At 39.5% G+C, this 17,782-nt stretch overlaps 1 protein-coding gene across 1 annotated transcript in view; it reads right to left on the reverse strand.

Moving 5' to 3' along the window:
- Positions 1–17,782, reverse strand: part of arfgef2 (ADP-ribosylation factor guanine nucleotide-exchange factor 2 (brefeldin A-inhibited)) — a 45,594-nt gene that overhangs the window by 22,804 nt on the left and 5,008 nt on the right. Inside the window, exons 3-17 of the mRNA XM_055013153.1 lie at positions 15,765–15,888; positions 14,058–14,204; positions 12,339–12,518; positions 10,644–10,953; positions 10,350–10,496; positions 9,927–10,045; positions 8,417–8,550; positions 7,683–7,917; positions 7,492–7,591; positions 4,678–4,817; positions 4,463–4,571; positions 4,191–4,380; positions 3,998–4,109; positions 1,875–2,080; positions 706–790 (exon numbers count right to left, since the gene is read on the reverse strand). Coding sequence (XP_054869128.1) covers positions 706–790; positions 1,875–2,080; positions 3,998–4,109; positions 4,191–4,380; positions 4,463–4,571; positions 4,678–4,817; positions 7,492–7,591; positions 7,683–7,917; positions 8,417–8,550; positions 9,927–10,045; positions 10,350–10,496; positions 10,644–10,953; positions 12,339–12,518; positions 14,058–14,204; positions 15,765–15,888 — 2,338 coding nt within the window. The remainder of the gene's footprint in view (positions 1–705; positions 791–1,874; positions 2,081–3,997; positions 4,110–4,190; positions 4,381–4,462; positions 4,572–4,677; positions 4,818–7,491; positions 7,592–7,682; positions 7,918–8,416; positions 8,551–9,926; positions 10,046–10,349; positions 10,497–10,643; positions 10,954–12,338; positions 12,519–14,057; positions 14,205–15,764; positions 15,889–17,782) is intronic.

Below are 17,782 nucleotides of genomic sequence, written 5' to 3' on the forward strand. Positions count from 1 at the left end.
CTGCTAAAGAATAAAAAAAGAGAAAAAAAAATAGCTCACCGTGGCCAAAATAAAACACGAAGCTGTTTGGAAAGCTTGCTGTGTTAACTCCCGTCGTAAACCACGGTGCCATGTTCCAGTTTCTGATAAGTAAACTAAACAGCCAGTTCCAGTTTTTTGTGAAAAATGAAAGGCAGTTTTTGGTCTGAAGGAGGTGAAGGAGGTGTCCTTCAAAAATAAGGACAATTCTAAGTGACCCCAAACGTTTGAATGGTCATGTATATGAATTAAATTTGCTCTATATTAGCTAAAGCTGCTCTACATTAAAGTTGCTCTATATTTGTTAAAGTTGTGTTATATTAAAGTTACTCTATATTAGTTAAATTTGCTCTATATTAGCTAAAGCTGCTCTATATTAAAGTTGCTCTATATTAGTTAAAGTTGCTCTATATTAGCCAAAGTTGCTCTATATTAGTTAAAGTTGCTTTATATTAGTTCCTCTATATTAGCTAAAGTTGCTCTAAATGAGTCAAAGTTGCTCCACATTAGCCAACTTTAACAGTTCTTCTTCGCTCCTTGGTGATGTGGTTGTTTACTGCCTACAGAAGGGCAGCAAATCCTTAATAAAAATTCACGTGGAGGACAGGATGGTTCTGTATTTCTGTAGACAATGACTCAGATACGATGACGGCAGTGAGCGGACGTAAAACAAACAGCAGCTCTCACCTGAGGACTGTGCAGGTCTGTGGTCAGCATGATGATGGAGTAGGCCAACACGTAGGCAGTGTCTGCACTGGCAAACAGCGTCTGTCTGCAAGAGGACACAGCAGGACCACAGTCAGCAGACGCACTAGCGAACAGGACGTATCTTTGTGTTAACCGAAAAGAAAATAACCGAAAACTTCAGGAGGAGAAAACAGGTGGTTACAAACTTTATTTATTAACCAGGTTTTCTGCTTCAAACTCACATCAAATGGGATGTTTATTGCATGATGTGACTCTTTATTTGCACAAATGTACCAATCTTACGCCGCCTACTTCATTCGACAGGCTGTTTAAATAGAGAGCCATGGGGAATATAAATATTTATGCAAAACGCAAGACAGGAACGCTGGTAGAAAACTGTTAAACGTGTGAATATATTTATTTTGCTGATCAACGCAGCTGCACATTAGAGCTGTTAAACTTACTTTATTTAAACATGATATTAAAGTGAAATTTGGTCCCATAATGCAATAAATCACTTTAATTTGGGGTCAAACTGAAGTGAAAATGATTCAGATTTGTTTATTTGTCATATGCAGGTTAACACACAGTCAGAAAAACTAAAAACTGGAGACAAAATATGGCCAAAAGAACCAAAAATAGGAAAACTATAAACATTTAGGTGTCACTGATTGAATGTCTTTGTGATAAATACCAATAGAATAATCAATTTTCTAATCTGTGTTCCATCAGCTGCAGTACCGGCAGCACAAAAGACCAAAAATACATAATTATCTGCATCATAAACTGAATGCATGTGGGTTCCCATGGCAACGTGATGTGATTCTGTAACCACACAGCTTCATTCGGTGGTTTTAGTGACGCACAGATCAACAGGTTTGCAGATAAAACATTTTCCCTCAGCTGACAATCTGTATCGCCCAGAGAATCATCAGGGAACTGTCTAGTTAAAGGGAAACGCTTCTTAGAGCTGATTTAAGTCCAACATTTTGAACAGAACCTCCTCCTGCAACGTCAGTTACCATGGCGATCCAGCAGTTTAAAAGCCTTCGTGACACTGAAAACTCTGACTTTAACCTCAGCTGCCTGCTAACCCTTCGCAGCACTCAGCTCTCTGCTCTAAAATCTCCCTAAACCTACATTTTCAGATATAAAACTACAGCTCTTACCCCTGGTTGCACTCCAGGTACCGAGCAGCAAACTTCTCCATGAGCCTGTCGATCTTCTGGGCCTCCCCCGGCAGCCTGAAGCCCTCCAGAAACGCTCTGAGCGCAGAGACAAAGTCCCGGCCGCAGAAGTCCAGCTGGTCCACGTAGCAGTACATCACTTCCTTGTTGAACTTGATGTTCTCGCCCAGGAACTCGCCGACCTGTGTCTGTAGATGCAGGAAAGAAACAGTTAGATCAGGGATGTCAAACTCATTCTAGTTCAGGTTCCACATTCAGTCCAGTTTGATCTCAAGTGACCAGTAAAATCACAGCATAACAACCTGTAAACAACCACAACTCCAAATATTTCACTTTGTTTTGGTGCAACAAAGTACATTCTAAAAATGTTCATATTTAATGAATTATCTTTTTTACAAAACATCATGAGCAACCTGACATTTCTTAAGAAAAATAAGTGAAATTTCAACAATATTATGCCTCAGTTTATCATTTACACATTACAACCTACAGATCACAGAGTGTCAAGAACTGAACGATGCAGCATTTAACTTTACGATCAAAACAACTTAACATCTGTGTAGTAATCCTGAGCACCACAGTATACAAACTAAAGTGGGATAACTAAGGAAAAAGGTTAAGTTGTCCTCCTGCCTTGTAAATGTATAAAATTTAAACATAAAAAACACATAAAAGTTGTGGCAGTACAGTGGATTTATTGTTACTTTTATTGAAAAACTTTAATTACTGTCAGCTTTGTCATTCTTACACATCCCGCGGACCAGATCGGATCCTCTGGCGGGCCCGTTTTGGCCCACGGACCAAATGTTTGTGATGAAGAAAATAACACACATTTTGCTGCAGATAGACTGTTCAAGCAAGCCTGCTCCCTGTGCAATAATAACGTAAACAAGACAAACACTATGTGCAATATCATACACAATACCGCCATAGAGTGCAATAACCTGATATGTCCAATAACATGACTATATTGTTATTTTTCTATTTTTAGTACAATAAACACTTATATTTCTTCTCTTTAAGGGGAAAGTATTAATTTATATCTATGTATTGTGTGCCGCTCTTTTCTGTACTGTTTTTTCTGTCTTTGCTGCTGTAACACTACAAATTTTCCGCTGCAGGATCAGTAAAGGTTGAATCTACCTACCTACTTACCCATCCATCCATCTATCTACATGCCTACCTATCTATCCATCTACCTATCCATCTATCCACCCACCCGCCTACCCATCCATCCATCATCCACATGCCTATCTATCTATCCATCTACCTATCCATCCATCCACCCACCCGCCTACCCATCCATCCATCCATCCATCCATCCACCCACCTACCGATCTACCTACCTACTTACCTACCCATCATCCATCCATCCATCCATCCATCCATCCATCCGTCCATCCATCCATCCACCCACCCATCATCCATCCACCCATCATCTATCCATCCATCCACCTACCTACCGATCTACCTACCTACTTACCTACCCATCATCCATCCATCCATCCATCCACCCATCCATCCATCCATCATCCATCCAACCATCCACCCACCCATCATCCATCCACCTATCATGCATCCATCCATCCACCTATCCACCCATCATTCATCCACCCATCCACCCACCCACCCATCATCCATCCACCCATCATCCATCATCCATCCATCCATCCACCCATCATTCATCCATCCATCCATCCATCCAGCCACCCACGTACCTATCTATCCACACACCTATCTATCGTCACTCCTTCCCTCCATTACCCACTGTTATTCATAATTCTCATACCTTTTGTTATCTGCTACTGTCTGTCCCAACTCTTTATTCAATCACCATTTGCTCTTTGTTCTCTGACCCTCTGTCACTGATTAGCAACTACATCCAAACTGACCAGTATTCACCTTGGTATGTACATACAGCCCCCTTTCTACCCTCTGAACATCCTTATAAAATGTGCAGTCTTCAAATGGTCCGGATCGGTAAACCCGCCATGTACGGGAACACTGATAAACACCCGACTACAGGAAACTTTAATGGACTAGGAGTGAAATTTCTTCCCCTGAGTTGGAGGACTGAGCTGCTTTAAGTTTGTGTAGCTGCTCACCGTGTCCAGTCTGTCCTCTTGGTGGAGGAACTGGGCGATGTCCTCGGCAGTGGAGCCCAACATGCCCTGGTCCTGCAGGTACTGGATGCCTCGCTTAGGCTTCTTGTTGAAGCTGCAGACACAACAAAAAGAAGACACACCTGAGCTCATCAGTCCTAAATTAATCCCAACTAAGCTGAGAAGGAGCCCTTACAGTTCAATGCCGTGCTCAATGATGTCCTTCTGCTGCTTGATGACCTCGTACTGCTCCGGATGGTCGGCCTGCGACGTGGCGACGCTCGACGACACGGTGGAGTCCAGAGAGCTGATGCTGTCCCGACGTCCTGCCAGCTGCTCAGGAAGTTTCAGCTCACTGGCCTCGTTATCGGACGGATGCTCCTGACCTGAAACATTCACACAATAAGTTCATGTTTAGTCTAGACTCCCCACACTCCTATGCATCGCCAACACATTCGCCACACTTACCCAGGTTGGCTTGGAGGTTTGGGTTGACGTACATGTCTTTGCTCCACTCCACCATACATTTGAGGATGGACACCAGACACTCCAGACCCTTTTTACGAAGGCTCAGCTCCTATACACAAGCCACACAAATGATTCCAGCATTTAGCAAAGAACTTAAAAGCTAGAAATTAAACTACAAATGCAAAATTAGATGACCGGAAGGACCCTTGATCTACCTGCAGAGGAGTCATGCCGAGTTCCTGCCCACTGCGGCCCTGAGCGATCTTCGACAGGTCGTTGACGAGACGCTCAAAAATGTTGGCAGCATTCAAGTCGCAGTCGTAGTTCACGTAGATGTCGACCACGCACTGAGCATCTGGAGGGAGAAACACAACACGGTTTAAAGATTTTTCAATAGGAGGTGTGGAAATACACTTCCATACATGATGGTAGAACATTGTTGGCTTATGTGATCAGTTTCAGTTTTGAATTTATTGTCATTCAAACATGTAAAAAAACAGGAAACAAAATTTGTTACCCAGGTCCAGCAGCGTACAGAATAAATAACATTTTGCAGTAAATGTCAATAAACAAGAAAAGTACTCAGAGGGCAAAGTATTCCGCTAAGACTGCTCAGTTGTTGTATGATTTCCAATGGATGAAATCTTTAATAAAAATGACCTTGCACTGAGCACAGGCGTGTTATGCATGATACCGAATCACGTGACCTAAATATGCAGCCGGCGGTGGGAATTAATGGGACTCAGAAACACCCCCATAATTTAATCAGTTAGTCCTTGTATTATTTCTGACGGACAAGTCCTGATAAGTCCACAGTGGTGGATCTGTAGTAGGATCACAATCATGTGATCATCAGCAGGCAGCTGATGTAGTGTTCACTTGTTGTCATGGTTACAGTGACGCTGTGCTGCTATCTGGCAATGATACAGAAATCTTTAACAAATCTGTGGATCCAGACTATAAGCCACATCACTGCCAAAATCTAATCACTTGGTCCTTGTGTCATTTCTGACCTTCCCTGAAAATTTCATCCAAATCCGTTGGTCTGTTTTTGAGTAATGTTGCTAACAGAGGGACAGACGCCGATTGCAACATAACTACGCCACCTTCCTTAACAGAGTAATTAAATCATTAAATAACTTAAAAACCTACAATAAATCAGTTAATACAATGGCAATGGCTTGCAGAAAATTCCATCCAAACTCAGCTTTTTCCTGAATATAAAATTTAAAAGGCATTTTAAATCGTAAGCATCGTCAAAATAATTCAACACATTCGAAGAATAAAGAGCTTTTAGTACATACTCTGTTCAAAAGTTTGGGGTCACTTAGAAATGTCCTTTTTTGAAAGAAAAGCAGTTTTTTTTCAGTGAAGATAACATTAAATGAATGATAAATCTAATCTAGACATTGTTAATGTGGTGAATGACTATTGTAGCTGGAAACAGCTGATTTTTAATGGAATATCTCCATAGAGGTACAGAGGAACATTTCCAGCAACCATCACTCCTGTGTTCTAATGCTACATTGTGTTAGCTAATGGTGCTGAAAGGCTAATTGATGATTAGAAAACCCTTGTGCAGTTACGGTAGCACCTGAATAAAAGTGAGACTTTTCATGGAAAACATGAAATTATTTGGGTGACCCCAAACTTTAGAACGGTGGTGTACATATTCATAGAGTTTCAGCAGTTAAATCCAAATTGATTGTTCTTGCTAGGCTGTGTGATGACGAGATTTTTTTCCCAGCATTTGTGCCAAGTGCATTCCTGATTAAATTAAAATGTAGTGTTCTGGTGACAAGGTAACATGGTAAGATGATACACTAAAAAGTCAGCACCTCCCAAAATCCACAAAGGAAAAACGACCGGAATTCCCATTTTGGGGTAAAAATTGTAAACTATAAAACCTTTTATCAGTGTCCACAAAAACTCAGATATTTGAAGCAATCAAAGAAGAGTTTCTGTGGATAGTGATAGAAGATTTTACAGTGTAAAATTGGGAGTTACGCCACTTGTTTGCCGGGTGAAGCAGAGAACTTTTTCAAGTACCCTCATATTAACGAGAGCAAACCCTTTTTCGAATGTTTTAAAACATCTGTTTACTGTCCGTCTCTGCAACGGCATGAACAAACATGACCTTTGTCCTCTGGGTTTGCATGTGACGCTCCTAGAGCATGCGGACATGCAAAGTTTTGATCAGTATAAGCGGAAAAAACTGCTGTAAATATGTTTAACCGAACAGGGTGACCTACAACTGCAGCCTCGCTGTGGTGAGATATACGAGGGTACTTTAAAAACAGAGGGCGTAATTCTCACTTTGGGGCATAGCTGTAGACCATAAAACCTTATGTCACTGTCTATGAACATATCACCAAGAAAAAAAGAGCAAACCAACCAATTTTGTGCCTCTCAAAAAGTTAAAGAAAGCGGCATCTGTCTGCAAGATGATGGATTCAGTGCTTTGGGACAGTGACTGACGAAAGGGTAAAACTGGGGATTACTATCATAGCATAAGAATTACTGAACTAAAAGAATCAGAATAAGAAACTGTTACTGTGATTAGAGTAGGGTTAGCAACCAACAAATAACACATGGAATAAAAATGCTACCACTGATGTGTAAGCTGAGCCAATCAAGCCTTTGATAGTTTATTACTTGTTATTGATGAATGTGGAGCAGAAAATTGTAAAAGAGGAGGTTCATTTGAAAAAAAAAAATTGAATCCCAAATGTCCCAAATAGCAGCAGATTTACAAATGTTGGTACCAGGGTACTTCAAAATAACAGCTTTCTATTCCATTTTCCTTTGATTGCTCCAAATGTTTGAATTTTTGTGGACAGTGATGTAAGACTTTATGGTGAACAGAGTTAGGTTCCTTATTTCAAGGTGAAGCAGAGAAGTTCTTGCAGAACCTTTGTAGATCTTGGGAGGTGCTGATTTTGTTTTGTAGCATCCTACCATCAATTCTTCAACAATCCTTTCCTGTGATGTTTTCTGGTGATCTTTTTACTGTATTAGTGATTTTATACCTGCACAGATGCGAGTTAGCGTCTGGATAACCATCCACTTGTGCTCAAAGGAGCTGGTCGACGTCTCCAGGATGGTCAAAAAGATCTCCCGGAAAAACACCTGGAGGTGAGGAAGAACCAGGCAGAAAAGGTGAGAAACAAGAAAGACTTTATGTTTTAAAAGGCGGTCGCTGTTTCTCTGGGGTTTGTACCTCAATCTGCATCTTCAGGTGGACTTTGAAGTGAGACAGCAGCGTGAGGAAGATGGCCAGCGAGAGCTCGAACACCTCGGGCACGGATGAGACGCCGTTTTTGGACAACGCCACGCACAGATACTGTTTGATGGCGTTGACGAACATCTCGTGGGTGCGAAACACCGGCCCGGCGCCCTGCAGCACCGACAGCAGCAGCTGCAGGGAGACGATCTTGGACCGCAACTCATGAGATCTGCAGGACGAGAGGAATTACACGGACATCAGTGGAAATTCTCATGTATGAATGGCGCTGCACAGTTTACTCTGAGGGGGAACGGTGGTTATTCAGCATCTTATGAAGGGCAGACTGAATTCTTTGTGAGCTTCTTCCTGGGTTCGTTTTACTCAGGCCTATTCACGCTACCTGGCCTGTGGTCTAATGTTACGGTAACCAGAGATGACAGGGCCACACCGGGATGGAAAAGGGCAAGCTAATGTGAGGACTGAGCTGAAGCACGAAGCCAAAGGATGCCATTCTTTTTCATTTTTTGGCTAACTATAGCGTGACAACAAATAAAACAGGACAAAAATGAATCAGGGCAGGTTTGCATGCCACAGAAAGATAATCATCCAACAAAAAAAGGGATTTTAGGTCAGGATCTTTATGGAAGTGTGTTTAAAAATACACTTCATGGTATGATTTGATCTGTAATTTGATGAACTAAGATGAGGAAATATTCTAAAACACTCACTTTGGATCAGGAGGACCATCAGCTAGAGGCTTCATGGAGAGTTTGCACAGAGATCGAAACACTAGAAATGCATCTTTCTGCAGGATGTGGGAGAACCGAGCAGCATTGTGAGGACCCTGCAGCGCTTCAGCATCCTGACACAGAAGAAGAAGAGATTCAATCAACTCTATACGACACATCTGCATTAAAAATACAAACTGGTTTCTCTAAAGTGTCCAGACTCACTGCAGAGATCCAGATGTGTGCTCAAGAGGTTCATAAATGTTATTAAAACCTCTCAAAAAAGCTACAGAGTGCAACAAGAGCTACTTTAGCTGGAATATTATCAGCTTTTATAATAACAACAGAAACATTTAGAGAGACTTCTGATCAGACACTTTGGAGGTTTAACTAATTTATCAAGCAAATTGCCAGACTTGATCTCATTTTACTTCATCAGAGGTGATAATCTGCTGTATTTTTCAGGTTCACTGTTTGGTTATAAGTGATAATCCAACCTGAGAATTAGTTTTAGGCTCACTTTGGGGCCTGAAAACTTCTGATTGGCATTTTAGACTAAATCATTTACTATTAATTGATAAAATAGATGCATTTACATTGGATCTGACTTCACAGTGCAGAGTTTAAAGCTGTGTGAGGAACAGACGACTCAAGAGGGGAATTTAGTTTTGTCTGTTTCAGCTGAATGTTTAATTTAAGTTGATTTAAAGGGTTTTTTATGCTTATACTCTATGTTATTTAAAGTTGCTCTATATTATATAATGTTGCTCAAAAATGGTATTAAAGTTGCTCTATATTAGTTAAAGTTGCACAAAAATGTGTTAAAGTTGCTCTACATTAGTTAAAGCTGCTATTATTAAAGTTGCTCCATATTAGCTCAAGCTGCTCTATATCCGTTAAAGTTGCTCTTAATGAGCTAAAGTTGCTATTTGTTAAAGTTGCTCTAAATGAGTTTAAATTAACATACACCACCATTCAAAAGTTTAGGGTCATCCAGACAATTCCATGTTTTACATGAGAACTCCCACTTTTATCCATGTGCTAACATAACTGAACAAGGGTTTTCTAATCATCAATGAGCCTTTCAGCACCATTAGCTAACACAATGTAGCATTAGAACACAGGAGTGATGGTTGCTGGAAATGTTCCTCTGTACCTCTATGGAGATATTCCATTAAAAATCAGCTGTTTCCAGCTAGAATAGTCATTTACCACATTAACAATGTCTACACTGGATTTATCATTCATTTAATGTTGTCTTCATTGAAAAAAAAATGTCTTTCTTTCAAAAATAAGGACACTTCTAAGTGACCCAGAACTTTTGAACGGTAGTGTATTTGTTTGAGGTGAAAGGTGAAAGCCACTGAGCTGAAAAATTCAAGTTTAGCGACCAAACTGACAATTTATTGAGAGTAAATAACGTAGCACAAAGCCTCGATGTTAACTTTATCAGCTGGGGAGGCTCAGGACACTGTGGATAAATAAGTAATGTTATTAACGCTCTGCTCACCAGCATGTCAGTGGAAGAAACTGAAGAACGATCCTCGATGATGCCGTTCATCTGCTGACCTTCCATCCGAACCCGAGGAGGAACCACATCTGTCTGCTCTGTGACCGGGTGGACCGGTGCTGGAAAACAAGCCAAAACTTTCAGGTCATGATCATAGAATAGGAACTAACTGATGTGTTTTATATAGTACCAGCATGCATAATCCATGGCTGCCTCCTAACTTAGCCGCTAGCCGTTAGCTTGTTAGTTTCGAGCTACAATAGTCATTTACCACATTAACAATGTCTTGACTGGATTTATCATTCATTTAATGTTATCTTCACTGAAAAAAAAATGCTTTTCTTTCAAAAATGAAGACATTTCTAAATGACAGTGTAAGTTGTAACGACTTTTCTGGGAACAAAAGAGGCAACAGATTCTGACCTGTTCCACTGTTGGTCTGTGCTGGCTGCTGTTCTCCTTCAGTTACAGTCGACTCTGCAGGATCTGAACTGTTCTCTGGTTTGTCCACTTCTTCAGCCTCCTCAGCTACAGTAGGAGACGTCTCTGCAGCATCTTCAAAAACCGAATCTGAGGTAAACAAACACCAGAAACTATAAATATTCATGAAGCTAATGTATGAAAAGCTGCAGACTCCATATGTACACCTTCAGACTAGTGTTCTTCAGGCTCAAATTAAACTGAAACATAACATTCAAACTGAAATCCGACTCGTACCTCTTGACGGTGTGACCTGTTCTGCTCCTCCGTTCATCGGAGCGCCGCCTCCTTCAGGTTCTCCGTTGATGGATGGCGGTTCTGGTTCGTGGTCCTGTTCTGAGTCCAGGGCTGGTGGTGGTGGAGGGGTGGAGCTGGTGGTGTTGGTGAGGTCCGGGGTGCTGGCTGCCGGCGACGGGGAGCTCTGGGGCTCCGGTGTGGGCGTCCGGTCGGACCGAGGGGAACCGGACCGCCGGCCGCCTGGAACCGGAGACGGGTTCTGCTGGGGCAGACGGAGACGGTCCTTCTCCTGCTCCTGAGCCTCCAGAGCCTGTGGAGGCAGCAGCAAGAGAAAAGCAACTGTTTATAAAAACTGTTTTAAAGAAAAACCCAGAGGAAAATAAGTCGTTTTTTATATTTCGTGCATTTAGCTTAATTTATGACACAGATTAGTCACAACCAGATTTCTAACGAGCTGATTCAAAAGTTCTCTAACATTAAACAGAACATTAACCCAAATATTTAAGTACAAATCTGCAGCACTTCAGTAAGTTTTAACTCTGACAGACGTTCTGCTGCTGTTTTCACTGAAAACCTGTTCATGCAGATTATTTTCTTTTGAACTCAGAGTGAAAGAACTGATCAGTGAGTCTGATGTTTGTTTCATGAAATCTGCAGAAGCTCAGAAACTCGCAGCAAGTTTGAGCATTTTGTTTGAAAAATTGATGAAAATCTATTTTTATTTCCTGCCAAACTTCTTCTAATCGTCTCCAAAACTGAACATCATCTGTAGTTTAATCTTTAATTAATCTGCCTTCACATTCTTAAATCATTTAATTTTTTGCATGATTATTTTCAAGCCAAAGCAATAATGCTGGAAATAATGAACTTTTCTGCATCACATTTAGTAGATAGTCGTTACTATTTAAAGCATATGTGACGATCGCTGTTGGTTTGTCTGTCCGTCTGTCTGTTAACAATGTTACTCAAAACCGGACTAGAGGATTTGGATGAAATTTTCAGGGAAGGTCAGAAATGAGACAAGGACCAAGTGATTAGATTTTGGCAGTGATGCAGCTTATAGTCTGGATCCACGGATTTGTTAAAGATTTCACTATCACTGAAAGATAGTGGCATGGCGTCACTGACAACAAGTGAACACTACATCAGCTGCCTGCTGATAATCCCACTACAAATCCACTGCTGTGGAGTTATCGGGATTAATCCGTCAGAAATCATACGACTGAGCAGCCTTGGCAGAGTACTGTGCTCTCTGAGTGTTTTTCTAGTTGGTATTTTTGATACTTTCAGTTCATTTTTAATGATTATTTATATCCATTTTATGGCTATAAAACAAACTATGCAGGTGTCGTGTCAGTGAGCTGATCAGTTCCTTACTGTACATAATTATGCCTTTATATTTTTTATATCTGCTCTTATTTCTGTATGTTTAATATGCTGCTGGTTTCTTGAATTTCTCTCAGGATCGGTAAAGTATCTACCTTTTTTTTTTTGTCCTTCCATCTATAACATAATGTTTAAGAGGACTTTTCTTTGTTTTTCTTTCTTTGGGTTACATTCGATTGACATGAAATGTGCTTTTAAAAAAAAGTCTGATTGATCGAATGAGGTTCAAGCAAATTTTCACACGTTCTGCCAGAAACGAGGCATCAGTTGCGTGGACAGATGTTAGAATGATAGCAGTGTTAAACTAACAGCCTGGTTCTCCATGCGTGTGAAGATGACGTTGAGCATCTGGGTGAGCGTGGCCTTGGCGGTGGTCTGGTTGATGAGGTTGCGGCTGGCCAGGTAGATGTTGTAGCAGGTCCTGACGGTCAGCAGCACCGTGCCCTCGTGGATCTCGATGTGAGGGGAGGTCACAGCCGTCAGCAGCGCCTGGACGGAGACAAGAGGAAGTCCAGACTTATCACACAGGAAGTGCTGCTGCTGCTGCTGCTGCTGCACCTGCTGAATCACCACCACACTTCCCTCAGCATTAGAGCCGCTGCATAACGTTTCTGTATCTGTGATGCATCATTCAACGAATCAATGTCTGCGAGGCCGATTCCTTTAAATGTTATTTTGTGTGCAGACCTGAGACCTGCGCTGACATTGAAGTCCTTCAGCGGTGATTCTAATCCAAACAGATGTTGATAAGCCGACCTATAAATCTTTTGTCAACAGTGATAAAGCCCTAAACTTTAAAGGAGAGACTTTGCCCTTTCTAGCCAACCAGGATGTGTTTTCCATTCACTGTGGGCGACTTAAATAAGGGTTCGTTATGGACTATAGCTACTGTCTAAACACAGAAATGTCATCAAGGCTAAAAGGTGTGCAGGAAATGTGGAGAAATCTAAGAAAAAGTCAGAGAAAGATGAAAAATGAGCACAAATTATATATCAACCCTCTCTGAACACCAAGCCGGACACTGGGTTTGAAACAATTTTAAATAATAATTCTAATATAATCACTAAAATTATGCCAATTATCAGAGCTAGAAACCATAAAAAAATGAGAAAATAGTCAGATTTTTTACTTTACGATGGTAACTGATCTCGTCATGTGTGACTTTTGGTTTCACTGACAGGAATCAATCAAATCTAAGCTCAAAATTGTGATATTTTATCGCTTTATTCTGCATGTCTCATTGAAAAAACTTGCAAAAAAAAAAAAGCCATTTACAATAACCAGATGCTTCAAAAAACAAAAAATTCTGCACTCCTTTCCGAAACCGTGAAGCCGTGATCGACTCATCTGTGACCAAAAGTCATGCGACAAAAATTCAGGGACTTTTCAGGCAGGCAGTGTTTATACAGAGCAGATTGTAAGGAAACATCATATTAAAATCATAAATATGTACCTGATAAAATATTTACTTCATGTAGAACCACATTTTTTCCAGTACTGGTAACAGCAGTGGGAGCTTGTTGTTGTACATGATGATTCTAGGATTTTTTTTGTTTTTCTTTTTGTAAAATGAATAATCAAAAGAAATGTTGCTTTAATTTTTTTTGGTCTTTTTTTTTATATATGATTTGTGTCATTTTTACTTAAACAAAGAGGTGCAAACATTTGATTCTAGAAAAAACAAGCCTGTGACGTTGGAGTTTAAGGGATTATGTTATCAATTCAGTAAGGCAGGTCCTTTTAAGTGAATCTAAAAATTACTATAACACATATTTAACACTATTTAAATAAGCAAAAGCTCTTGTGGAAGCCGGAAAAGAAGGTATTAAATCCATCTTTACAGCTTTTCTGGGGTAAAATTGAAGTATCAATCCAATCCAGGTAGTTTTAGTTAAATAATCAGTTCTCACATGTAAACAGATGTAAAACTCATGTCTGGAGGTCTCTGACTGGGGTTCAGGTAAACAACAACACCGACAGCTGGAGGATCTGAAGGCGTCCAGATGTGAGGAGACCTGCCGGCTGTACCTTGATGATCTGAAGCTGGACTCCCTCGTCGGTCTGCGGACCCTGGAAGCAGTTGCAGATGGTTTCCACCAGCCGGTCGATCAGCCTCTTTCCCGGAGTTCTGCTGTCCGGAGCGTTTCCAGTGATGTGTCCGTAGGCGATCAGCTTCTACACAGGAGTCAGAGCAGCGGAGGTGAAGTCAAGTCGAATGTCTCAGCAGCTTTCTGTGTGATTCTACGTTTGGAAATGTGTGATTTATAACAGATAACTTGTGTGGGGAAAGAGAAGGTCATTTTTTGTGTATCTATAGACGTTTTGAGCAAAATAGAGCATTTGTTTGACTTCCAATTAGTTTAAATAAACAGAATAATAATGCTAATGACAATATTCTGCTCATTACCTCTTCAATTACAGTCTTTCTTATTATATTAACTCCACCTGTCACTTTTAATATTTTGCACTACTTGCACCTTATTCCTAGTATCTTTCTGAAGAAACTTAGAAGGTGCATTATTTGGGAAAATAGTGATTAAGCATTAAAATATAATAATACTGTAATGAAAAAAGTAGAATTAAAAGAATGAAAAAAGCACATAAAGATAAAAATAAATCTGTGCAATATAAAATTAGGACTTACATCTGTCAAAGCGATCACAAAATAATATATTTTTTTGCATAAATAATATCGTTCATCCCCAGATTTAACTGAAAAACAATCGACAACACCCTTGATAATGTAATAATAGCAATGATAATAATAATACTATTACTAATAATGTAATAATAACAATATTAATAATAACAAATGTATGTAGCACCTTTCTGAACAAACAAACAAACTGGGATGAGAAAAAGTAGAAATAAGAGTATGAAATATTAAATAACCACATAAAAGGTAAAAAAAAAAAATCTGTGCAATATAAAATACGTACTAACATCTGTCAAAACAATCACAAAACAATATTTTTTTGCAAAAATAACATTGTTCATCCCTAGACTAAAGTGAAAAACAATCAAGCGCACCCTCGATAATGTAATAATAGTAATAATAATCACAATGTAGTAGTAATAATAATAAATAATGTATGCAGGACCTTTCTGAACAAATTTACAACGTGCTCTATTTGGAAAAATCACGCTAAAAAACATTACAGTGCAAAGAAAACAAACAAGTGGAATTAATGGTACAAAAAATGAAAAACTTGGTGCAATATTAATTTTTCTACATATACGATAATCTGTGCAATACTAATTCTTCTCTATCAGTATTTCCACCTTTAACATGCAAAATTATCATTTCCATCCAGAGGAATCTGGGCAATCTGAACTAGTACTGGGGTATATTTTGGTTTATTTTTTCACTAACATTTCTTAAATGTTTCCCCCTTTGCTGCTGTAATAATGTAGACTTCCCCACTGTGAGATTAATAAAAGCTTCTTGTATTGCATCATAAGAAGTCTGTGTTTGAGTCTTTTCTTTCCACTCAAACTGGACTCGGTGAAAAGCTGCTAAAGGAGTAAAGAACAGCGTGTTTCTGGAATGTGGAGTCATTGTTCTGGATAAATGTCAAAGGTGTGAAACAGGTATAGCAGGATTTCAGCCTCACACCACCTTCAGCTGAGCAACACAACCAGGAAAACAAAAAACGTGGGCGAAGAAGGAAGCTGAGGATGTTTGTGAACTGCATGCAGCGGCTGGTTTGTGTGTTTGTGTTGGCGGATGTTAACCTGCAGACAGTCCAGAGAGGTGGAAACTATCCGAGGGGACTTGGACTGACAGGCCAACTCAAAGGGCAGCACATATTTGTCGGCCTCGATGTAGTTGGCTCTGGGTGGGACCACGGTTCCATCCCTGGAGGGTGGAGAGGAAACAAAGAGCTGAGAGAAGCTTTCTGCAAAAGATTCCTGAAGGACAACGAACAAATCAAGTCTGTGTAAAATATCAGACTGATATGGGTTTTGGGTCCAGAACCAGAGGACATTTTATGTCCCACCCATCAAATTTCAAATAATCCATGTACAAAACACTAAAACATGCAGTTGTTGTGTAAATGCTCTTGTCCTGAGACTAAATCTTAAAAAACAGGAGAAAAGAATGTTTGAAAATATTTTAAAATACCAAGTAAGTGTGGAGTTCCCCCTAAAATGATGACCAAATTGAATCTCAAATAAAACAGTTAAAATGAAAATTAAATCTCCTTTTTTGGTATCATTTTTTTCATTGATGTCTCTTGTAATTGTGGGAAATTTTTTTTAATCAATATTTTAAATAATAATTATTATGCATGGAACGTGTCCCACAACAACCCTGTTGATGACGTTTTTTGTCAGTTTATGTCTTGTTTTTGTCATTTTGTGTCGTTTTGTCATTTTGTGTCTCATTTCTGTCATTTTATGTCTTGTTTTTGTTGTTTCGTATCTTGTTTTTGTCATTTTGTCTCATTTCTGTTATTTTATGTCTCGTTTTTGTCATTTTGTGTCTTGTTTTTGTCGTTTTGTGTCTCATTTCTGTCATTTTATGTTTTGTTTTTGTTGTTTTGTATCTTGTTTTTGTCATTTTATATCTTCTTTTTGTCATTTTGTCTCGTTTTCTGTCATTTTGTGCCTCATTTCTGTCACTTTGCCTTATTTTTGTTGTTTTGTGTCTCGTTTTTGTCATTTTATGTCTCGTTTTTGTCATTTTGTGTCTCATTTCTGTCATTTTATGTCTTGTTTTGTCATTTTGTGTCTGGTTTTTGTCATTTTGTGCCTCATTTCTGTCACTTTATGCCTTGCTTTTGTCGTTTAAATCATCAGTTTTCCTAAAGAATGGGTACAGCAAAGCTATGTCCTCTCTTCTATTTTTCATATTTTCATCACATTGTCAGCCTTGATTGAATGTCTCTCTCTACCTCATATTATCAGGATCAGACTAATTCTTTTGACTGTTTTCCATCAGTCAGTTTGTCCTCTTGGTCAGCAGTAACAGCAGCTAAATATCTAGCTTCTACTGCTGAGAAAAAGATCACATTAGCATGGATTAGCAACCCTGTTACTGTGATTAGAGTAGGGTTAGCAAACAACACAGAAAACATGGAATAAAAATGCTACCATTGATGTGTGAGCTGAGCCAATCAAGCCTTTGATAGTTTATTACCTATTATTGATGAATAAGGAGCAGAAAATTGTAAAAGAGAAGGTTTATTTTTCAAAAACTTTGAAGCCCAAATGTCCTCTAATTCAGGAATGACCGTTTTCCAGAGTGATCAAGAAAGGCCGATAACCGAAATCTGGAATCGATATACATTAGATGTAATGTTTTAACAGCATGTGACACCAGCGAACCTGTCATTCATAACTAGACTTCCTCATAAATAAGAGCGACTATAACTAAATATGTAAAATAGAAACAGGAGTGATTATATTAGGACATTCTGCTCTGTTTACGTGAGATCGACTGACTTTCATCAATTTGTCTCCTGCTGTTCTTCTATTTTCTTAATATTTCGCTGTTCTGTCACTTTTATTGTCCAGATCTTGAATTAATTATTGTTTTCCAGTTTCAGGTTAATCTACTTTCTGACTTAGCTCCTAGCTGTTAGCGTAGCATTAGCTGCTGTGAGAGAAGCGAACTTCCTGGGTTTTTGTTCAGATATTTCACCAGAGTGACGACAGACAGAGAGGAGGCTGATCAGACCTGAAGTAGAGCATTTAATTTATCAATAATCTGTCAATATTGATACAGATAATCAGAAAAATGCCAAATA

The sequence above is a fragment of the Amphiprion ocellaris genome, chromosome 8 (genome assembly GCF_022539595.1).
Source record: "Amphiprion ocellaris isolate individual 3 ecotype Okinawa chromosome 8, ASM2253959v1, whole genome shotgun sequence".
NCBI lineage: Eukaryota > Metazoa > Chordata > Actinopteri > Pomacentridae > Amphiprion > Amphiprion ocellaris.